Below are 23,396 nucleotides of genomic sequence, written 5' to 3'. Positions count from 1 at the left end.
TTTTGTAGAAAATTAAATTGAATGAAAAAATTTTCTTGATTTTTTTGAGATTTTTTAAATAAAAATTTAATTTTGTGTCAATTTTTAGATAGAAATTCTTGAACTATGACAGTTATTCTTCAAAGATTGCAGCTTTTATGACTTAAACTGATCCTAAAATAGCTAAAATATCACAAAAAATTTGAGATCAACTACCAAAAAAAGTCGTGTGAAACTTTTTTTTATAACAATATTGTCATTTTTTGGGGGAGAACTGAGGAAAAGTTCCATGAAAATAATACTTGTGTGTTTGTTTTTGTTTACAACTTTTTATATATGCAGCGTATTGGGGATGAAAGTTTGCGAATGGATGATGATCAGAAATGAGAATTTACTTCCATTTTTGTGTACTTCTATCGCAATTTATTGTCAAAATTTACAATTTTTCAAGTTAAAAACTATTCAAATTTTATGAATTTTCCATCAATCATCTCCACAAATTTCCTCATGACGGACTCCAAAAGATTCAAATTTACCCGCCACTTTTCATTCAACGGGGTACACATCATCAGTGGGTCTGCAACTTCTCGGGTCAAACAGGTCATTTGTTATGAATAAAGTCAAAAATGATCAAACATTATCCAAGTAAAATTATCAATTTAAATGACATTAAAGATAGTAAATCAAAGTATGCATTTGTGGTACTGAACAGGCCAATTGAGGCTGATACAAAATTAGTTGAGGAACTGTGGAATCATTGTGAGTATATCGAGAAATTCAAAAACTAGACTTGACACAATTTTTATTTACAATTTTATTTATTTTAGCTGCAATCAACATTACAGTCGATGGTGGCACGAACCGATGGCTGTCATGGGCCCGTAAACATAAACTTCAAGACAAACTCAAGCATCCAACACTAATCACCGGTGATCTCGATTCCTGTACAGATGAAAGTCTTGACTATTTCAGTCGGTCAAAAATAATTCAAACACCTGACCAAGATGCCACAGACTTTACAAAATGTCTTCGAGTTCTTGAACCGTTCATCAATGAGCTCAGTATTTCCCACGTTGTAGCACTTTGTGAGACATCCGGTAGAATAGATCAGATCCTAGCCAATATCAATACTTTACATAAAAATCTACAAAAGCCAAGTGATGTATCAAGACCTGTCTATATTCTCAGTTCCACAAGTGTCACGTGGCTGCTACCAAATGGACAACATAAAATTTACATTCCTGAAGAAATAAGGAACATGTGGTGCTCACTAATTCCTATTGGACATCCAACAATTGTCACAACAAATGGACTCAAATGGAACTTGATTGATCATAAAATGGCTTTTGGTGGAATTGTAAGCACAAGTAATACGTATGATGATAGATCTGAGGCTGTTGAAATTTCGAATGATATGCCGTTACTGTGGACTATGGGATTGAAGCATGAAGACTAAAGATGAAAGAGGGATGACTATTGTGCTAAATGAATCATTTTAGGCGGAGGGAGGTTTGGTTTTTTTTTCGAGTCTGACAAATTTTATACGATATTAACGAAGTATGGAATCCCCAAGGAAGTAGGGATGTTTGCTCCTTCTTCATCCTCAGCCCCCTCCCCTTTAACCCATAAAACGTAATATAATAAATGAATGAACCCTAAAAACATTTAACAAGTTAATCTAAGATTTAATCCAAGAAGTTGTTTTATTTTTACAGAAGCACAATTCCAGGCAAATTCATTCAAATTTAAAAATGTCAACATCCCCAAAAGCGAAAACCTCTAAAACACAACAAAATGCAAAATAGACTCAAAATTCGATCCTATGTCAACATCACAACTGCAACTGTCAACAAATCTTTCTCGTGTCATAATTATCAAAACAACAAGCTCCATTTCCTCGCTATGGAAAAGGGGAATCGGAAAATTTCTGACATAAACTCTTTTTTCAACTTCATCACATTCAAGCTTAGTCAAATATTATAATTTCATTATAAAAAACTAAGCGTAAACTGATTAAAGTAAATATACACATTTTTTTGCTGTCACAAAGCCGCGATTATTCACGGTTGATGAATGAATTATCGGGGGCAAAAAAAATGTGGTGATAATGATAATGATCAAGTCGCTCAGTCTACATGCCTGAAATTCCAATGACTAATGCCGGAAATGTTTTGATGACAATTTTTAATGAAATTTATGATTTTTTTGATTATTCTTGAGAATTGTTTACTTAATGAGATTGTGTGATCTGCGTAGAGCATCTCGTAAATAGATCTAAGATGCATTAGATGAACCACGGTACACTGTCTGCCCACCACTGCATTAAATGTTGAGTTTGAAGTCTAAAAGTTGTTAAGTGCATAAAATTTCCACAAATGCAAATTTATGGAATACATTTTCAAACTTATATAAAGAGAATAGCATGGTCATCTAAGCTTTAAGACGTCAGCAGTGCTACACAAATGTAGAAATGTATCTTATAATTTATGATAATTTAATTTTATACCTTTCAATCAACAATAGACAACTAAGTCATGAAAATTCAATCATGGTAATTATATTTTGCATGACAATGACAAAGGGAGATGTAAAAGAGAGGAACAGACAAGAACAGAGACGGATAGACATGAAAAGACTAGAACAAATATGGATATACATGAACAGATCCGAATGGAGACGAAGAGACTCAAACAGAGATGAACAGACCCGTTCAAAGCTAATAGACTAGAAGAGGGATCAACAAACTCAAACAGAGATGATCATACTCGAAAAGAAATGGACAGACTTGAGTCGAGACGAACAGACCCGAACTGAGACGATCAGACCCGAACTAAGACGATCAGGCCCGAACTAGGACGAAAAATCACGAATAGAATCGAACAAACATGGACAATCCAAATTGAATAAATTCTCTAGAATCTTTATTTTAAGTCCAACAATAGACTCAACGCAACAACAAAAGAATCATAAGAATAATTTCCCCCATACATAGTCAACAACAACAACATTACTCATTCATTCATTCCACTCACGACATCCAAAAGCCGGTCATACACGACAAGAATATTCGCACGAGATCAACAAAACAAAATGAAAACAAAACAGAAATTAAAAACTTGTTTTTATGTCTTCATTCCACAGAACATCTCCGAGATTCTCAATTTTGCGATGACGAAATGGGAAAAATAAAAAATCCCCTTTCGAAGAGATGGACGGAGAGTATGTGGCATTTGCAGGTAGAGAGGAAATTTAAATATATAAAAACTTGTTAATCTCATTGAAATTATTCATTCTCTCGCGATCAGCGAACAGATCAAGTTTAACAAAACATACAAAAAAAGTACAATTTTTAACATTTAAAATGATTAGACTTAAAAGTTCAATTTTAATAGGAATTTTAGTGATAATATTTAATCAGAATGTGTCATGTGATGAGGAAGGATTCTTTACCGTTGTCGGTAGTAACTTATTAAAGTATCAAAAGTCATATCGTGTATCGGTTGCACATCAAGGATACAATAGCGATAAAATACTTCAAATTGGTGTTAGAAATACTGACAAAGATACAAAAAAATATGAAAATTTACAAAATGTCACCTTATCGGGCGATGGCGTTCAAAATGTTGATTTTGATGTGAGTTTTATTCTGTTTATGGTTAATGCATTTTTTTGTGATATTATGAAGTGATTTGAGTGCATTGAGAGTGCTTTCACTTTTGTAATAGCACTTAGTTGTTGGCTAACTGTAACTTGTTGTCTTGTTGAACTTGTTATTTGATATTAAATGGTAAAATGAAGTTGTTCTTTCTAAATGAACTTATACATTCTAACTGAACTCATTCTTGTTAACTGTACTTATCCTCTCCACTTAATTTATCCTTCCTAACTGAACTTATCCATTCTAAATGATCTTATCCTTCTTAACTGAATTTATTAATTCAAACTGAACTTGAATCCTTTGGTATTCTAACTGAATGTATCCTTCTTAACTGAACTAATCCTCTTGAACTGATCTTATTCTTCCTAACTGAACATATCCTTTTGAATTGGCCTTGTCTTCTTCAACTGAACTTATCCACTGATATCGAATTCACTGTTGTAATTAGCCTTAACTAATTCAAGCTTTCTAATCCCAATTTCCCCATTATTCAATTTAATCTATTTCAAAGCCATTTTCATCTAGGGTCATGTAAACTTGACCCTTCTCATTTGAACTCTATGAATTATTTCACCATTAAATCTTTCAATTCCTAGTAAGCAATAAATCAACAACATCACAATATTTACACACATACTAATGAACCTCCCGGTATGCACATAATTATAAATAAACAACTTTTTTTTTCTTATTTTACACAGTTAAAAAGTCAAACAGAAGGCGATTACATAATTGAGGTCAAAAGTGTGACAGGCGATAAGTTTTCGTCATTCAAGAAGCTTCATATGAATACGAAGAGATTCTCTGTCTTTATACAAACCGACAAAAGTGTTTATAAGCCGAAAGATAATGTCAAATTTAGAATTATGGTATTGGATTCTGAGACGAGACCATTTGAGTTTGAGAGTATTGATGTCTTTGTCACAGATGGTGGAGACAATCGAGTCAAGCAGTATGAAAATGTCAAGAAAAATTTCATAAAAGGAGTTTATCAAAATGAATTGCAGTTGTCAGATCAGCCAGTTATGGGATCATGGAAGATTCACGTTAAAGTAAACAGCGAAGATACAGTCAAGAGCTTTGATGTCGATGAGTATGTCCTGCCAACATTTGAGGTCACCATTGATGCCAATCCTGATGCTAATTTCAAGGATGGAGTTATTCGTGCTACAGTTAAGGCTAAATATACATTCGGGAAGATTGCTAAAGGAAATGCAACAATCATAGCTGAGGCAAGTGTACCACGTTGGGGATATAGACCTTGGGGCAGTAACAGTCACAGCAAAAAAGTATCAAAAACAGTTGAAGTTGATGGTAAAAATTTTGTCGAATTTGATGTCATTAAGGAATTGGAAATGAAAGAGAGCAGCTATTATCGTCGTGTCAACCTCTTTGCGACATTTACAGAACAGCTTAGTGGAAAGGAAGCAAATGCATCAAAAACTGTTGAAGTACACAAAACACCACATAAAATGTCACTGACAACAAGTGCCGATAGAATTAAACCTGGTTTACCATTCAAAGTCACAGCAGACATCAGATTCCATGACAAGAATACACCAGTCAATGACAAATTTAATCCAGTAAACTTCACAGTCAGTTACTTTTATGATGTCCCAAGGATGTGTAAGAGAAGATTGTATAACTCTTGGCGTCCATACCATACAACTTATGACGTAATTACACCAATTGCAATCACTTTGGATAAAGCAGTGTCATCAGACTTAGAATCAGCAGATGCAAAATCATCAGATGTAGAATCACCAACAACTTCAGAATCACAAACAACAACAGAACTTCCAACAACTGAACCACCAACAACTACAACTACCCCAGAAACAACAACACCAGAGGTCAAATATGAGGAATATGAATGCCGTGAGGAGAAGTCATACGACAAGCAAATTGAAGTTTTCATCAAGAATGGAAACGCCGAGATTGACATTGAGATTCCATCTAATACAACACATATTCGTGTTAAGGTAGGTTGGAATTGTTTTGTAGAATAAGGAACATGAATGGTCAACTTTTGACAAAGATTAGCATATCCTTACGTATATTCGCTTTTTATTCCCATCTTACCCACCCAAGTCCCTCCAAGATTCATCTTGTCTCAATATTTACCTCCATATTCTTGTGAATCGTGCCATAAAAGTTGAGAACTCCTGCAAAAAAAGTCTAGAATTACATGGACTTTGTATACACATTTGTGTTTATAACGTGATGGATGTGATATTATGAAAAGAAGATGTACGTGATTGAGATGAGGTTGACTCATTTGAGCTTTTGACTTTGGGATTTCTTCGAATGATCGATGTAGATTTGCAATAATAGTAAACCGCAATTATTAAATGTAAATACTAGATTTTATCACGCGCAATTTATCAATTGTGAGAATTTAATTGATTTTGATTATTTTATGTGATAATCACATGCGGTAAAGGTTCTACATCATATTTGCATGACTAATCCGATAATTTTCCCAAATTGAATGTAATAATTTATGGAAAAATAATGTTATTTACTCTATTTCAGGCACAATATTTGTCAAATGAGGAATCATTGTATTACATCTCAAAAGTTGATTCGGAAAGCAATGAGTTCATCCAAGCAAAACTTACGACTGATAGGTGAGTAATAAACATATATAAAAGTAGCTTTTATGCTTAACCTGGCTTCATATCAGCCTTTTGTGCATTCTCATTGCATCCAAATATTACAAAACAATTATTCTGTCCATTCCAGACCATCCCTAAGTGACACAATCACCATCCAAGTCCTATCAACATCTGAAATCTCTCAGCTCACTTACGAAGTCGTTGCAAGAGGAGCTCTAGTTGACACAAAAGTCGTCAAATTCGATCCGACTAAGGAATACAGTCTGAATATCAAGCCACAAATGGCAATGCTTCCCAAGGCTAAGATTGTGATTTATTACATCACAAAAGTTGGTGAACTTGTGTCTGATAAGGTTGAAGTTGAGTTTGGCAATGAATTGACTAATTATGTAAGTTGAAGAAATTCTGTAAAATATTCATCCCCAAAATATTAAATTTCAAAATTTCTTTGACTTTTTAGATTAATCTTAAATTATCAGCAGAACAAGCTAAGCCTGGTGACAATCTGACAATCTCAGTCAGAAGTAATCCAAACTCATTTGTTGGACTTTTGGGTGTCGATCAGAGTGTTTTGTTGCTTAAAAAAGGAAATGACATTGAGCAAGAAACTGTTTTCAGTGAATTGAAAAGCTATGGAGATGTTGACAAGTGGAACTACGAATGGTACGATAACTATGACTATAATCAACGATATGGAGACTTTGACTCATCGGATGCATTCATTATTACTAATGCTAAGAAGCCATATGGTAAGAATAAAGATTTAATATGAATTTAAGGGTCTGTTGGCTCACATGGCAGTCTGTTGGCTCACAAGACAGTCTGTTGACCCAAAATACAGACTATTGGCTCAAAATACATTCTCTTAGATCAAATCGACTAGATTTTCTAATTTTACCTCGACTATTTCCATTATAGAAGCACCATACCTTCCATACTACTACGACGAAGACTTCCTCAGCATCAGAGATGGTGGACCAGTGTACTATGCAATGCCAATGGCAGCATCATTAGAATCAGACACCTTTGATTCAGCACCAATAGCCCATAAGGAAGTGCTAACTACAACAAGACCATTTGGAGGACTTGGCATTGCAGGACCTCCAGCACCACAAGCAGCATTCAACAGAGGTGGCTCATCACCGGAACCAAAACCAATTGAAATTCGTAAGGAGTTTCCAGAAACTTGGCTCTTTGACAGTCTTGATTTTGACTCTAGGTGAGATTTAATTAATTTTAAGGCAAAGTCCTGTTTAAGGCTACAATGCCGAGAATCCAATAGAGCATCTAAAACTCTTAAAATTCCCATTTTAGTGACAAACAAACTTTAACCAAAAAAGTCCCAGACACAATCACATCATGGATCATCACAGGTTTCTCACTCAATCCACTCACTGGCTTAGGACTGACCAAACAATCATCAAAGCTTAATGTCTTCCAGCCATTCTTTGTATCCACAAATCTTCCATATTCCATCAAACGCGGTGAAGTTGTTTCGATTCCCATCATCGTCTTCAACTATTTAGAGTCCGATCAAGACACAGTTGTAACTTTGTTCAATAATGATCGTGACTTTGAATTTGTGGAAGTAAATGACGACGAAAATGCAGTCAAAAGATCAAAGCGTGGTCTAGAAATGGAAAGAAAAAAGGAAATCATCGTCAAGTCAAATGAAGGAGTTTCAGTTCCATTCATGATTCGTCCACTTAAGGCTGGTCATATTACAATTAAGGTAGTCGCTGAATCTAAAATGGCTGGTGATGGACTTGAGAAGCAGTTGAAGGTTGAGCCTGAGGGAGTTCCACAATATCTCAATGAGGCTGTTTTGATTGATTTGAGAAGTGAGAAGGAATTCAAGAAGACAATTGACATTGTTGTTCCGCCAGAGGCAGTTCCAGACTCAACTAGAATTGAAGCTTCAGCTATTGGTGACATTTTGGGGCCATCAATTGAGAATTTGGATAAGTTGATGTAAGTATTGAGTAAAATGTCTTGAATCCTGGTCAGCTAATCTAACATGTGGTCATTAATTCCTTTCAGTAAACTCCCATACGGCTGCGGAGAGCAGAACATGTTGAACTTCGTTCCCAACATCGTCGTCCTGGACTACCTCACAAACCTGAACAAGCTCAATCCACAAATTGAAGAAAAAGCCAAAAAGTACATGGAAGTTGGATACCAAAAGGAACTGACCTACAAACATGATAACGGTTCTTACAGCGCATTTGGAAAGAGTGACACATCTGGATCCACCTGGTTGACAGCCTTTGTTGCTAAGTCCTTCAATCAAGCTGCAAAATACATCAACATTGATCAAGCTGTTGTAGATCAAGCTTTGCATTTCCTTAGCTCTATTCAAACTGAAAATGGAAGTTTTCCGGAAGTTGGACACGTTTCACATCAAGCTATGCAGGGTGGAGCATCAAAAGGAATCGCATTGACTGCCTACACCTTGATTACATTCTTAGAAGCTAAAGATCATAATGAGAAGTACAAGGATGTGATCAACAAGGCATTAAACTACGTTATTGAGAATCTCGACCAACTTAATGACACCTACTCACTTGCGATAGCTAATTATGCATTGCAGCTTAATAAACATGAACAGAAGGATATGCTGTTGGCTAAATTGAATGCTAAGGCTGAGAATAAGGATGGCATGAAGTACTGGAAGAAGGATGAAGTTAAGGAAGAAGACACTAATCCATGGTATTACCGACCAAACACAGTCAATGTCGAGATGTCTGCATATGCACTCCAAGCATTCATCCTTGCTGACCAGGACAATGAAGCAGTTCCAATCATGAAATGGCTTGTGACACAAAGAAATGAGAATGGAGGATTCCAGTCAACACAAGACACAGTCGTTGGTCTTCAAGCTTTGTCAAAATTGGCCACTAAAATTCATGTTGCTGACTCTGATCTACAGATTGTCGTTAAGCCTGAACATGCAAGCGGTGCTACTATCAATGTCAATTCCGATAACTCTTTGATCCTCCAAAAATACGAACTTCCATCAAAAGCTCGACATTTTGAAGTCTCAGCGACCGGTAAAGGTTTCAGCATCCTTCAAATTTCCTACAAATATAATCTCGATAATTCTGGAAAGTATCCACGATTCGTACTTAATCCTAAAGTTGATGAGAGTTCCAATAAGGAATATTTAGACTTGCATGTCTGTACAAACTTTGTGCCTGACTCACAGACCGCAAGATCCAATATGGCTGTCATGGAAGTGTCACTGCCAAGTGGATTTACATTTGACAATGATCATTTGAGTGAACTGATGGCTACTGAGAATGTTAAGGTGAGTTGTGCTGAGTTGAAAATTTAACGGAATTTAAAAATTTGAATTTTTCTATCTACAGAAAGTAGAAACTAAGGACGGTGATACAGTCGTGATGGTGTACTTTGATGACATTGGTGCTAGTCAAATATGTCCAGAATTTAAGGCATACCGAACACATGCAGTTGCCAAGCAAAAACCAGCACCAATCATTATCTATGACTACTATGATAATTGTGAGTATTTTTATATAATTTTAAATATTTTAATTTATTTATTAATTCTAATTTCCATTACAGCACGTCACGCTCGCTCATTCTACAATCCACCAGAGATCTCATTATGTGACATTTGTGAAGGCGCCGATGAGTGCATGAAGGCTTGTGAAGTTCCAACAGTTGAGATTGTTTAAAGTGCATTTTGAAATTATCTGTACAAAAATATTTGATTTTGATTTTTTGAGTAATAATAAATTTAGGAATATATTTTGAAAAAATTTGGTATTTTATATGTAGTAAGTAAGGGTTGGCAGTGTCGGGACTGGTACTTGGTTGCTTCTTTCTCGAGAATTCATCAGGCTACCTAAAAATTGATCCCGAGTGTTTTCGGTCTCGGTTCTTAGAGTTTGGGTAGACAGAGAGTTCGGGAAATCCTAATAGTTAGGAAGTATAGCTTATTTGATGTATAGATGCAGTTCTGATGAGTTTCAGACCTCAATATCTATTGCGATACATACCTCAATTTCCAATGAGACTCTAACCACTCAATATTAAACTTCTTAAGACATAAGAATGACTAGCCTGCAAATTAAGCATCGATAACACTTAAAACCTTTAATTTTTGTACTTTTATTGGCCTTTAAGTCAAATTTATTCAATAAATTTCATTTCTCTTTCAAATTTTTTAATGACTTGATGTAGCTTCCTTTGTAAATTCAGTATCACTAAGGAAAATGACCTTAAGTCTAAAGTTCTTATTTATTATGTCAACAAGTCTCAAATGGGTGAAGAATTTGCGAATATTGATTGGGAAGTAAACAACTTTTTGATTAACTGCCATGAATCTTGTAACGTCCTTGTTTGTTTTTCCTGAAACATGATCTCCTAAAATACGTGTGATTCTTGTGTTTTCATTGAGGATCTCAAGGTTGACTGTATGGCAGGTGTACTCTGTGTAATAAATAATTGTTAGGATATATTGGAATAAATTAATCATATCCAAAAGAACTTACCAGAACCTTGAACCTTAAATCTACAATTAACGATTGTTTCCCGACCACAGTTAGTATTGATAGCATCCATAAACTTATTCTTAACATTGGCAGTGTACTTCATATTAATGCATTCATTTCCAGTCAGGTCAATACTTTGTAGATCTGCTGACACTTGAGTCCAGTCAATTTGCTTAAGTTTATTGTAGCTGATATCAACAGATTCGAGCATTGACATAGCAGTAAACATAGCCCAATTGATGGTTTCAAGACGATTTTTACTTAAGTTTACTTCCGACAATTCCAAATTACTTTCAAATATATCCTTCGAAATCTTAAGAATTCCGTTGTTTGAGATGTCAATGTAGCTAAGCAATGGTGAACCAACGAATGAATTATCTTCAATCTTATCAATTTTGTTGCCTGTAATTTTAATCCATTCCAAGTTTTGACCAACAAAGCTTGAGATTTTCTTTAAATTTGATGAAGTAACTTCGACTTTTGTAAGAGCTGGGAATACTTCCATGATGTTGATGGGGAAATATTCCATATTTTGATTGGCAACGACAAACTTGGTGACTGATTTGCTTGATTTGCCAGGTTCTGTGTGAGTACCATGGATACGAGTGATTTTGGTATTTTCGGCAATGACGTTAAAGTTCTTAGCAAAGCAGGTGTACTCTGGAATAGAAAAGGAGAAGGTCAATTAACTGTGGTGAAATCAAGTTAGGCAATTTAATGTCGAGCAGAGCTAATCTTACCTCCATCCAAATACTTGAATTCGCACTCCAATTCATCCTTTTGTGAGCATCCATCTTGAATTTCTTTCACAAATGCTTCCATATTTTTGCCAGACTTTCCACTAATGCATTGATTATTTGTAGCTATGATTTTAGATGTCGTAGGTTTCGTGAATGACCAAACAACATTTGACAATTTATTTGAGGATAAATCGATACTTGCATCGGTTCCCAATAAGGTTTCAATGGATGTTGAGGTAAAGTTAGCAAGCAAGTTGTTAGAAACATCGAATGTCTTGACCTTTTTATTGTTATTAAATGCGCCATCAGTAAGTTTTTCAATTTGATTTCCAGTTAGAGTTATAATTTCAACATCTGGTGATCCATTAAAACTGGTATCGGTAATAGTTGTAAGGTTATTGTTAGTAATGACAATTTCTGTTAATCCATTCATGTGGGCAACTTCTTTAAGACCTGTCTTATCAATTTCAACTTTTTCAACCTTTCCGAATTGTTTGAAGAGATTTGGTGGAACGTAATGGAGAACTTGATCTGGACCTATTGTGAGCTTTGTGACATCGGATAGTGTATTCGATTCAGACAAATGTTCACCAACGATTCCACTAATTAATGTATTTTCGTAGTAAATGAATGTGTTTTTGGCATCGCATACGTAATCTATGGGAACATTTTATATTTAATATCAAACCAATTTCCTTAATACTCAAATGAATCTAAGGATCAACCCCTTAGATAGTATATTTACTTACCGCTCTTAACCATTTTAAATTCACACTCGAGTGATACCTTAAATGGACAATCTTTGTATAATGACTGCTTGATCTTCTCAGCACTTGCTGTTGGATACTTGAGATTGACACATTTACTTCCGACCATATCAACACTGACCAAGTTTGTGAAGACACTTGTGTCCAAGAATCCAGAGTCTACATGTTCCAATGGATTATTATTGATCGAGATAACCTCAATGTCTGTCATTTTGTCAAATTTATTCCATTCAACAGTATTGATCTGGTTGGATTCAAGGACCAATACATTAATTTTGCCTAGTTCTTGAATTGCCTTACTAATATCTGTCAGTTCATTTTTGGTAAAGTCAACGACGGCGATATTTGGAGCTGATGCGAATGCATCGGGATGAATATGTGCAAGCTTGCCATTAGTCATTGTTAAGTTGGTCAATTTATGACTTCCGTTGAATGAATTCTTGTTGATCTCCTCTACTCTAACTGAATCCATGACGAGTGTGACAAGATTTGTGAAATATTGACCGAAATTTTCTGGTATGGCACGAACAGCACCGCCACTAATCTGCAATTCTGTTATATGTTTTCCATCGATTACAGTTCCATTTGGCAGCTTAACTCCATTTACTTTCATTCCTTGGAATGGAATCAATGTTGACTCAGAGACACATGTTGTACCATAGAATTGATCACATTCGATGACTAACTGCAGTTGGTCTACACATCCTGACGAGGATGATGATTCAGGTCCTGCTACTACTACTGTGGAATCCTTACATTGTTTAAGTTCAGATTTGCATGTTTGCTGCTTAAGAAGCTCACTGTCGAAATTATTTTGTAGCTTCTTATAGTCATCCTTAAGTTTAATGACTTGTGCCTCTAACTTCTGTAATTTATCAGCATCTGCCTCTAATTTCCTTATTGTTTCAGCATCGGCTTCTATTTTAGCTTCCAATTCCTTCATTTTGTCTTTACATTCCTTTGCTTCATCAGCATCACACTTTTCAAGTGATTGTTGACATTCCTTATGTTGATCATCCAATTTTTCATATTCAGCACTGCACATTTCCCAGCTTACATTACAAACGTCCAACGATGACGTGGCATTGTCCAATTGATCTTTACAAAAGTAAAATTTCATGTCACTTTCTTGAAGATTCACCATATCTGCTGTTGGTGGACACATCTCATTAATTGCACTTTTTACTGTATCAAGTTCATCAACAGATTCAGCTTTAGAGTCAATACAGTTTGCATTTGAAAAATCGACTTGTTCGATGCCTTCAAGGGTGTCAATCAGGTCACTGCCAATGCCAATGAGTGGATTTTCAGCAAATGAGATCTTCTTGAGTAGTGGATTGCTTGATAAAAGAGCGAATCCTAATTGCTTGATCAGATTGCCTGCAAAATTGATGGTAATAAGTTTTGGAAAGCTTTCCAGGTCCTTCTTTGAGATGCTTTGAAGCTTCGAATTAACAATCGCCAATGCCTCAAGGTTTGAAAAAGTTTTCTCAATATCAGTTGGAAAATAAGCAACATTTTGATTGCTTATGTCCAAAGCCTTGACATCATTGTCACCGAGTTTTTTTGTGTGTCGACCGTTGGCCCGGTCAACGATTGTTTTAGTTGGAAAATTGACGTTCATTGCTACGCATGTGTATGGTTTTCCGACATAATCATCCCATTGTTTTACTTTAAATGCACAACGAATGATCTCGGAACTACTATATGTGATGCATTCTAAGAAGATGAGGAGGAACACGAACGTCCCTAAACTAATAATAAATAAAATTGTTCAAGGTTAAAAATATCAAAAATTATTAATAGAATTGAATTATGGACTTACGTTTTTAATTTTTTTGACATAATCTCACTTGACTTGATGAGCTTGATGATGTTTACCTTAAAATATAAATATAAAATATTAAGCACTGATAATGCAATTTTTTGAGGACAAATGATAGATTGTGTGGAATTTAGCCGGTGATTCATTCAAGTCAAGGGTCAAACTTAATATAGCGATTTGTTTTTGGGAAAATCACAATTTATGACTAAGGTAGGAGCAGAGGGGCGTTGTTTCAAGTCCCCATATGTTTCAGCAATTTAAAAATAGTCATTATAACCTAAGAATATGAAGCTTCAAGCAATTAAACAAGCGTGACCAAAAAAATAAGTGGGAAGGAGACACTGGTATATCCAGGTCGTATTCAACAGAGAGTAGACTGATTCCTATTGGGAAAGGGGTTTCTGATATCCACACCTATTGGCACCCCATTGGATACTAGAATTTTAATTTGCTAAAGAGTCACACTTAGAACGTTGGTTTTTAAGGAAGAGATACAGCAGAAGGGGCCCTTCATTGGGATACATGAAATTTACACGCTTCCAAAACACATTGTATTATAATACATTTTTACTACAGAACGAATCAACTTACAGCGAATAATACAAAATGTCCACTAATCCTTATCACCATAAAGTAATATTATCATCGAGAATTAATATACTTACAGTTATAAAGTTCCAAAATGCTACTGTCAATTTCGCTAGAAAAACATGCTGATTATATACAATTTCAAATTCTCTTTCAAGAGAAAACAAATATAATTATCAATTGAGAGGTGAGATGAAAGAGTCCCGAGTAGTTAAACATTAGCAGGCTTTCTCGTAAATAGTTCAGTATCATGACATTGCACATCATCTATATGCTTTTTGTTTATGCTTATTTCATTATATTTATTTAGAATAGAGTATTCCAATCCTTAGTCAGTTTTATAGCCACTACATCTTGATCACTAAGACAAAGCTGACAAAATTGAAGTTAGAAATTAACCTCAAAAGACAATATGCTGCTCGGGAATAAGGAGAGTATAATTTTCAAAATTATAACACATTTGGGTTTTTCCATGACGTGTAAAGTACTTATTCATTAGAGTAAGTAATCAAAAGATGATAACAGCTAAGGATTAAGTAATAAATCTAGACTGGAGTTCCCCTTCTGAGTCCTCGCAACTCCTTTTTAGTCCTCCCAACTCTCGTTGAAGGAATTTAAAAATAATACATAAAATAATATGATATACGTAGGAAAAAATATGATTCAAAATGAATAATTACGAAAATTTCAGCAATAGATGTTGTTATCAAATAGGGAAGTAAAAGCTTCAAATTAAGAAGAGGAATTAAGTCAAGAGTAATAGGTCAAAAATTATATTACAAATTATAATACGTTATAATGAGTACGAATTTTAGGACTATAAATTTGAAAGATTTGTCGTTTTTTAATCAGTTTAATTTTGGTACTTCGGATGAGCTGGTACCATAGTAAAATATCTACGATGAAATTCCTAATTCTATTATTTTTTGGTGAGGATTAATTTAAATTAGAAGTGCAGTTTTAAAAAATACTAAAATAATTCCATTTGCAGTTATTGCAGTCAATTCTGAAGATTCATGTTCTTCATCATGTATTGATCTACCATGTGGTAAGTTCCATAATACTCAGCAACATATAAATAACCTTAAATAAATCATGTGCTAATACCTTTCAATTTTCATACAGGAACCTTCGTCGCTTATAATTCCAATCAGCAAGATCTTGTTATAAAGTATGGATTTAGTGCCGGTACATTTTCTGATGGATCCCAAGCTTATGTAGGACATGCAATTAATGCTGCTTGTGCTGGTGAATACAACTGTCCAGCTCGATTGAGTGTAACTGGATCAAAACAAGGTGCTTTTATGGCATGCCAAAATCAGCATCATGACATGGTCGGAATGAGATTCTTGCTGAATCATCCTGATTTAAAATGGATTAGACCTGATACAGATAATTTGATGGTTTATAAAAATTTGGTTAAAGTAAGCAGCACACAGAAATATCTCTTTCATATTGGACGTTATAATCTTACAAATCCTTATGGATCGACCTATACTGTTGTGTCGAAAGTTTATGGAAATAATGTTATGTCTTATTCATTAGGAAATGGACATACTAATGTCAATCATCCAGAAATATTGTCATGTTAATAAACAGAATAAAATATTCAGCTATTCGAATATAACAGAAAGATATAACATAGATAACACTTTATAACACTTATACTCAATACACTAACATCAACAGAATTTTCTCTCATTTTTTTTCTACGTTGTTGTTGTATATCATACAGCACCGGTTTAATATTTTCAGTTCTCTCTTGAATCTGTGTTTATAAACACGCAATAACTGCGATCTAAGGAATATTTTTTTGGTCGGTGATTCATAACTATTTAAGTAATTTCAAATTTCAAATTTTGGAATAAAAAAATCATCTCAAAATGGACAGAGAAGGAAGATATGACAGTGGTAAGTGTTAGTTGTTCATTTATTTCAGAATGTCAAGCAGCTTTTGGATATAAAAAATGATAAAATAAATGAATTAAGTGAAATGGCGAAATGGGAATTGACCTTGGAGAGCGTTTAGTTGATAAAGTCAAATTCTTAGAACATGCAAAGCTAATTTTTAGCACATTTAAGTCGTAAAGAAGAAAACGGTTCTAATTTGGAATGTTGACTTTGAAGAATGAACAGTTTTTGTATTGTTTAGTCAGAGATGTATAATTTTACTAATTTGAAGTTGCCAGTAGTCATTATTTCATGAATTGTTGACATGATCTGAGAAGACAGACTTAAATTGTTTCATTCCTTCTGGATATGCCTCCGTGTGCCGAGAGGCACACGATGTAGAAAAGGCTGAAAAACCAGCTCTAGATCAGCGTGACACTGGTGTCAAATCGAGTTGTATGAAATCCGACTTCAGACCAGACTTAAACCGGTCTGGAGACGGATATTAAGCATTTCTATGGCCTGTGCTTCCCGGGAAAATGATGATAAGAAATTCATGCTAAAATTTCATTTTCCTTAAATTATGAAATTCAAATATATAACAATTTAAACTCTACTTCCACTAAAATTCAACATATTTACACAAATTAGCACCATCTCTGCTTTTACTCACAGCATCAAATTCCGCTGAGTATAAAATAACATATTATTGAGAAAGAAAATAAGAAAAATCTGTAAAATTCTCTATAAATACGCAATGAAAAATCATTGGTTTTGGACTTCGCCTGCGTTTTGATTGATTTTCACATATTGCTTGAATTTTGAATATTTTGTTGTTTTTATTTTGGGTATATAGGAATTTATTACATCATTACGTGACCAAAATTGTTGATATATTAGGGAACAAGGGAGTGTTATCGCAAAATTGGCTTTTAGTGGTATTGACGGCAAAAAATCGTCACTAAGTATATAACATAATTTTTATAACAATTTCCTAATAACTAATGTTATATATACCAAAATTGTATGTTATATATACCAACTTTGACTCGCCTGAAAACACTTCTGCATTATAATGATATTTAGAACAAAATGGTGTGGGACTCTAAAAGGCATTTATTACAATCGATAAAATACATTATTCCAAGATGCAACCTTAACATGCACATATGACACATACAATTAAAAATATTGTTTATTTACTCATATCTTGCTTACTCATTTTTATAATAATTCCGATAAGACGATGAGTACTTTTCATGACGTTAATTCCCTTTTTTTAGATGATGACGACGTTCCATCTAGCAGCACATACGACTCTTCAAATGGTTTCTTTACCATAGTTGCTGGCAATATTTTTCCATCAAATGGAAAGTTTCGAGTTGGTGTCTACTCTTTTGGATATGAAAAGAAGGAAGAGATTGAGATCAGTATTTCATCAAAGGACACAGACTATGAGAAGAAAGAGCGCGTTATGTTGTTCGGGACTAGAGTTCAGAATGTGGATTTTGAGGTTAGCATTTTAATATTTTTGTACATTTTAGGCAAATTTTCACATTTTCATACCAAAAACCTATCCAATTCCAGATCAAAAATGCACCAGAAGGTGATTACAACCTCAACGTAACAAGTCTATCTGGTGAGCATTTCGACGAGACTCGCAGTCTCCACATGAACCACAAAAAATATGCAGTATTTGTCCAAACTGATAAACGTGTCTACAAGCCATCTGATAACATCAAATTCAGAGTTATGGTCCTTGATGCTGAGACTAGACCATATAATTTTGAATCTATTGACATTTATATCACTGACGGAGGTGACAACAGGATCAAGCAGTATGATGAAGTTGAGAAAAATTTCAACAAAGGAGTTTATCAGAATGAATTGCAATTGTCGGACATGCCAGTGATGGGAGTCTGGAAGATTCACGTCAAAGTCAATGGCGATCAAGACATTGTGAAGAGTTTTGATGTCGAAGAGTATGTCTTGCCTAAATTTGAGCTCTCAATCGACACCATCCCAAATATTCCATTTACTGATGGATCCATTAAAGCCACAGTCAATGCCAAATACACTTTTGGTAAGATTGCAAAGGGAAAAGCAACCGTAACTGCAGATGTTGAATATCCTTACAGAGGATACCGAAATAAAATTTCAGAATCAGGCCAAAAAATTTCAAAATCTGTTGACGTTGATGGTAAAAAGTTTGTTGAATTTGACTTTAAAGAGGATTTGAAGATCCGTGATAATAAAAGTGAACATACAGTCAACCTTCATGCAACATTTAAGGATGATTTAAGTGGCAAGGAAGCAACAGCAACTGCAAAAGTCAAAATTCACAGCAATTCAATTAAAATGGAATTGAAAAAAAGTGCAGAAAAATTCAAACTAGGACTTCCATTTGAAGTCACTGCAATTTTAAGTACGCATGATAAAAGTACACCAGTTGTGGATGCAAGTAATCCTGTTAAGTTCACCGTCACATCTTATTATGACATCTTAAGAAAAGTAAAGTCAGGTATTCGTGAATACATTTGTGGACGTTATGTTAATCCTGGCGATAATTATGAATGCTGGGAGGAGAACTCTAGAGAACAGGAATATAAGAAAAATATTGAAAATGGAATTGCCAAAATTGACATTGATGTACCAAAAGATACGACATGTTTTACTATTAAGGTGAGGATAATGTCCGCAATCTGAGAGGGAAGAGCCAGCCTATGGCTGGACCTATGTCCTTAGTCCTCTTACTATGCTAATCTATCCTATTCATTAATAAATCAAAAAACATTCCAGGCAAAATATCTAAGTGTCGAACAAGAGATTCATCGTATCCAGAAGGTTGATTCCATGTGTCATCAGTACTTGCAGGCTCGCTTGGTGACTGAAAAGTAAGAATTAATGCATTTAAATTCAATAAAATTCTAAATTTTCATCATTTTTAGGCCTCTTTTGTCAGAAAAAATCAAAATTAAAGTCCAAACTACGACTAAAATCAAGGAACTAATTCATCAGGTCCTGTCTGGTGGAAAAATTTTGGAATCAAAACATGAAAAGTTCAGTGCAGCAACAAGCGAACATATGCTGACAATCATACCAACAGTGTTTATGTTGCCAAAGGCGACTGTCGTGATTTACTATATTGCTGAAAATGGTGAAATTGTCTCGGATAAGATTGATGTCGAATTTGGGAATCAGCTGCTGAATCATGTATGTTGTGTGTTTTTGGAACTGATTAAAATATGGCAAATCAGATCCAAAACCTCAAATTTAAAATATTTCACTAAAATTCCAACTTTTTACCTTAGATAAACCTCAAGTTATCAACAGAACAAGCCAAACCAGGCGAGGATCTTGTCATCAATGTCAATAGTCAACCTAACTCGTATGTTGGACTCTTGGGTGTCGATCAAAGTGTCTTATTGCTCAAAAAAGGCAACGATATTGAACAACAGACAGTTTTTGATGAATTGAGAGGTTTTGGTGAAGTTCAGAAGTACAATTACTCATATTATCACAGCAACGTAACCATCAGTGACTTCCATGAGATGATTTTGATGACAAATTGTCGAGTCCCGCAGGGTAAGAAAAGTAAATAGAATAGAGACTCAGTAACTAGACATTAGTTTTACTTATTGACTAATTTTAATAATTAGAACGTCGAGTTCATGCATACGAATGTGAAGCACGATTCAGTATGGCTTCGAGATGCCACGATGATGACGGTGTAAGAATGATGGCAATGTCCACTCGTGCTGCTCCAAAGATGATGATGATGAGGAATGACATGATGATGGATTCAGAACCAATGGTTGAAATGGCATTTGGTGCTGCACCTGTACGTAAGCCTGTTGAGATTCGCAAAAAGTTTCCCGAAACTTGGTTGTTTGACAATTTGGAGTTTGACTCAAGGTAAAATAGTTGTTTGTTAGTTCTGTAAGTCAATAAAGTATCCTTATTTCCCTTACAGTGAAACGAAGTCTTTAACTAAAAAGGTCCCAGACACAATTACATCATGGATCATTACTGGATTCTCACTTGATCCAATTCGTGGTTTAGCAATCACAGATACAGCTTCAAAGTTGCGAGTATTTCAGCCATTCATTGTCGATACTAACCTTCCATATTCAATCAAACGTGGCGAAGTTGTTTCAATTCCAATTATTATCTTCAACTATTTGGACAGCGACGAAACTACAACAGTGACTATTTACAATGCTGATGCTGAATTTGAGTTTATAAATCCTGATGACGATGACATTTCAATAAAGAAACAAAAACTTGAATCAGAAACTCAAAGAACACAAGAAATTGTCCTCAAATCTGACGAAGGAGCAACAGTTTCATTTATGATTCGTCCACTAAAGGTTGGACATATAACAATCAAGGTAGTCGCTGAGTCACAGATGGCTGGTGATGGTGTTGAGAAGAAATTAAAGGTTGAACCTGAAGGAGTGACTCAATACATGAATGAAGCTGTTTTGATTGATTTGAGAAGTGAGAAGGAATTCAAAAAGACTATTGACATTTTAGTTCCAAAAGAAGCAGTTCCTGATTCAACAAGAGTTGAAGTTTCAGCTATCGGTGATATTTTGGGTCCATCGATTGATAATTTAGACAAGTTGATGTAAGTATTGAGTCAAATGTGCAGGATCTTAGTCAGTTTAGCTAAATTTTAATCATTAATTCCTTTTAGTCAACTCCCATATGGCTGCGGAGAACAGAACATGTTGAACTTTGTCCCCAACATCGTCGTCCTCGACTATCTCACAAACCTCAACAAGCTCAATCCACAAATTGAGTCAAAAGCCAAAAAGTACATGGAAGTTGGATACCAAAAAGAATTGTCATACAAGCATGATGACGGTTCCTACAGTGCATTTGGTAAGCATGATAGATCTGGATCAACCTGGTTGACAGCTTTTGTTGCTAAGTCATTTAATCAAGCATCAAAGTACATCAAAATTGATCATAATGTCATCTTGGAAGCTTTGAATTTCTTGAAAAATGTTCAAGCTAAGGATGGAAGTTTCCCAGAAGTTGGAACTATTTTCCATAGAGACATGCAGGGTGGATCATCAAAAGGAATCGGATTGACAGCATATACGCTGATTACATTCTTGGAAAATAAGTCATTGGCCAAAAAGTTCGAAAATGTCATTGAAAATGCACAAAACTTTATTTTTGACAATTTGGATACCTTGGATGACAATTATACCTTGGCCATTGTCAATTATGCCTTACAACTATCTAAAAATGTTAAGAAAGACGCACTTTTGGATAAATTGAATACAAAGTCTGTCAATAAAGATGGAATGAAGCACTGGACAAAGGACATTGAGAAACCTAAAAGTGATGAGAACAGCTGGTACCATAAGCCAAGTTCAGTCAATGTGGAGATGTCTGCATATGCCTTACAAGCATTTTTGGAAGCTGACAAGACCAATGATGCAGTTTTAATCATGAAATGGCTTGTGACACAAAGAAATGAAAACGGAGGATTCCAGTCAACTCAGGATACAGTCGTTGGTCTTCAAGCTTTGTCAAAATTAGCAATGAAGGTCCATACAGCTGATTCTAATCTTCAAATTACAGTCAAACCAAAGGATTCAGAACCAGCAATAATTAATGTTAATGAAGCCAATTCTCTCGTCCTTCAAAAGCATGAATTGTCATCTGATGCTCGTCATTTTGAAGTCTCAGCAACCGGCAAAGGATTCAGCATCCTTCAAATATCTTACAGATACAATTTAGACATCTCTGGACAATCGCCAAGATTTATTTTAAATCCTGTTGTTAAGTCAACGTCAAATAAAGGATTCTTGCATCTTAGTGTTGGTGCCAAATTTGTTCCTGATGCAACGACCATCACATCTAATATGGCTGTCATGGAAGTCACATTGCCGAGTGGATTTACCTTTGATAATGATCATATGAGTGAATTGTTGGCAACTGAGAAGGTTAAGGTGAGTTTAGTGGACATTAAAGGTGGTCCTTTGGCTTACAACACAGTTGTGGATTAAAAGGGCACCTTTGAGTATATTAAATCTTTCAATAACAACAATTTTTAATCAAAAATTCTAAAAATTACAGAAAGTGGAAACTAAAGACGGTGACACAGTCATTATGGTCTATTTTGATGACATCGGAGCAACGGAAATCATTCCTGAATTTAAAGCTTACCGAAGTCATGCAGTTGCCAAGCAAAAGCCAGCACCAATCATCATTTATGACTATTATGACAACAGTAAGTTGAACTACATATTTGAAATTAAGTTATTGGCTAAATTGTTAATTTAATTTGCAGCTCGATCAGCAAGAACATTCTATAATCCACCAGAAATCTTGATTAGTGACATTGTAGCAGCATAAACGTGGATGGAGGGACTTACTACTAAAGAAAGATGATGTTCAGTTAGGACTGTAAGGACTTAGGCAGAGGAGATGGAGAGTTTTACGAGAATAAAATATTTTTACTGTCTTTGACCCTAATTTGGGGCACATAACGATGCCTTATATTCATATTAATGTTGATTATACTTTATTTAAAAAGTATTACGACTATATTGAGTCTATATTAAGATTTTTGATGAAAATTTGTTTAAAAAAAGCAAATAAAATTACCTAAAATAATTCACATTCTCAAATAAAATTTATAACCCCAAAAAAATGTCAAAATCTTTAAAAGAATATTAATAAAAACAAAATTTTCAATATTTTCTGTCAAAGCTTGTGATTTTTCATTTATTTCAGATAAATTTTAAATTTTTTTCATCCATTTTTTATGTTTTTTTTTTTTGCTTTTCCACAA

General features: G+C 34.7%; 5 protein-coding genes across 6 annotated transcripts; 4 read left to right on the top strand and 1 right to left on the bottom strand.

Annotated features, from left to right (window-relative positions):
* The first annotated feature begins 346 nt into the window (after positions 1-346).
* On the top strand, positions 347-1,493 carry LOC139097502 (thiamine pyrophosphokinase 1-like). The gene is made up of 2 exons (XM_070649374.1): positions 347-738; positions 807-1,493. The coding sequence occupies exons 1-2, from the start codon at positions 606-608 to the stop codon at positions 1,433-1,435; spliced, it is 762 nt and encodes a 253-aa protein (XP_070505475.1). The 5' UTR covers positions 347-605; the 3' UTR covers positions 1,436-1,493.
* A 1,774-nt stretch (positions 1,494-3,267) lies between these two features.
* LOC139097160 (CD109 antigen-like) lies at positions 3,268-10,037 on the top strand. The gene is made up of 10 exons (XM_070648951.1): positions 3,268-3,613; positions 4,339-5,619; positions 6,173-6,267; positions 6,383-6,644; positions 6,716-7,004; positions 7,174-7,474; positions 7,570-8,226; positions 8,296-9,562; positions 9,624-9,777; positions 9,841-10,037. Exons 1-10 carry the CDS (start codon positions 3,341-3,343, stop codon positions 9,951-9,953), a joined length of 4,692 nt encoding a protein of 1,563 aa, XP_070505052.1. The 5' UTR covers positions 3,268-3,340; the 3' UTR covers positions 9,954-10,037.
* A 336-nt stretch (positions 10,038-10,373) lies between these two features.
* Positions 10,374-14,844, bottom strand: LOC139097185 (slit homolog 1 protein-like). The gene is made up of 6 exons (XM_070648981.1): positions 14,770-14,844; positions 14,105-14,160; positions 12,262-14,033; positions 11,513-12,169; positions 10,773-11,432; positions 10,374-10,710 (listed from the first exon to the last, which is right to left on the bottom strand). The coding sequence occupies exons 2-6, from the start codon at positions 14,122-14,124 to the stop codon at positions 10,445-10,447; spliced, it is 3,375 nt and encodes a 1,124-aa protein (XP_070505082.1). The 5' UTR covers positions 14,125-14,160; positions 14,770-14,844; the 3' UTR covers positions 10,374-10,444.
* Positions 14,845-15,563: 719 nt separating this feature from the next.
* On the top strand, positions 15,564-16,332 carry LOC139097521 (uncharacterized). The gene is made up of 3 exons (XM_070649397.1): positions 15,564-15,621; positions 15,684-15,740; positions 15,818-16,332. Exons 1-3 carry the CDS (start codon positions 15,564-15,566, stop codon positions 16,282-16,284), a joined length of 582 nt encoding a protein of 193 aa, XP_070505498.1. The 3' UTR covers positions 16,285-16,332.
* Positions 16,333-16,459: 127 nt separating this feature from the next.
* LOC139097170 (CD109 antigen-like) lies at positions 16,460-23,313 on the top strand. Of its 2 annotated transcripts, none has more exons than XM_070648971.1 (11): positions 16,460-16,603; positions 17,866-18,095; positions 18,170-19,264; positions 19,382-19,476; positions 19,531-19,795; positions 19,894-20,167; positions 20,242-20,497; positions 20,556-21,212; positions 21,282-22,551; positions 22,679-22,832; positions 22,893-23,313. In XM_070648971.1, exons 1-11 carry the CDS (start codon positions 16,576-16,578, stop codon positions 22,955-22,957), a joined length of 4,389 nt encoding a protein of 1,462 aa, XP_070505072.1. In that variant the 5' UTR covers positions 16,460-16,575; the 3' UTR covers positions 22,958-23,313. The 2 variants fall into 2 exon arrangements, with proteins under 2 accessions (XP_070505072.1, XP_070505064.1); XM_070648963.1 differs by having other exon boundaries at positions 19,894-20,176.
* Positions 23,314-23,396: the final 83 nt, after the last annotated feature.

This window comes from Chironomus tepperi, unplaced genomic scaffold, assembly GCF_022539635.2.
Source record: "Chironomus tepperi strain 1889 unplaced genomic scaffold, CSIRO-AGI_Ctep_v1 contig_34, whole genome shotgun sequence".
NCBI lineage: Eukaryota > Metazoa > Arthropoda > Insecta > Diptera > Chironomidae > Chironomus > Chironomus tepperi.
This window is presented reverse-complemented; position numbering and strand designations above follow the sequence as displayed.

Bases quoted from the DNA above. Each gene is read 5' to 3' on its own strand.
- LOC139097170 (XM_070648963.1), top strand. From the start codon at position 16,576: ATGGACAGAGAAGGAAGATATGACAGTG. The intron at 19,477-19,530 runs GTAAGAATTAAT...CATCATTTTTAG, and splicing joins GCTCGCTTGGTGACTGAAAA to GCCTCTTTTGTCAGAAAAAA. The intron at 20,498-20,555 runs GTAAAATAGTTG...TTTCCCTTACAG, and splicing joins AATTTGGAGTTTGACTCAAG to TGAAACGAAGTCTTTAACTA.
- LOC139097502 (XM_070649374.1), top strand. From the start codon at position 606: ATGATCAAACATTATCCAAGTAAAATTATCAATTTAAATGACATTAAA. The intron at 739-806 runs GTGAGTATATCG...TATTTATTTTAG, and splicing joins TGAGGAACTGTGGAATCATT to CTGCAATCAACATTACAGTC.
- LOC139097521 (XM_070649397.1), top strand. From the start codon at position 15,564: ATGAGCTGGTACCATAGTAAAATATCTACGATGAAATTCCTAATTCTA. The intron at 15,622-15,683 runs GTGAGGATTAAT...TTCCATTTGCAG, and splicing joins CCTAATTCTATTATTTTTTG to TTATTGCAGTCAATTCTGAA. The intron at 15,741-15,817 runs GTAAGTTCCATA...ATTTTCATACAG, and splicing joins ATGTATTGATCTACCATGTG to GAACCTTCGTCGCTTATAAT.
- LOC139097185 (XM_070648981.1), bottom strand. From the start codon at position 14,124: ATGTCAAAAAAATTAAAAAC. The intron at 11,433-11,512 runs GTAAGATTAGCT...TTTCTATTCCAG, and splicing joins ATTCAAGTATTTGGATGGAG to AGTACACCTGCTTTGCTAAG. The intron at 10,711-10,772 runs GTAAGTTCTTTT...TTTATTACACAG, and splicing joins ATTTAAGGTTCAAGGTTCTG to AGTACACCTGCCATACAGTC.
- LOC139097160 (XM_070648951.1), top strand. From the start codon at position 3,341: ATGATTAGACTTAAAAGTTCAATTTTAATAGGAATTTTAGTGATAATA. The intron at 7,005-7,173 runs GTAAGAATAAAG...TTTCCATTATAG, and splicing joins TAATGCTAAGAAGCCATATG to AAGCACCATACCTTCCATAC. The intron at 9,563-9,623 runs GTGAGTTGTGCT...TTCTATCTACAG, and splicing joins TGGCTACTGAGAATGTTAAG to AAAGTAGAAACTAAGGACGG.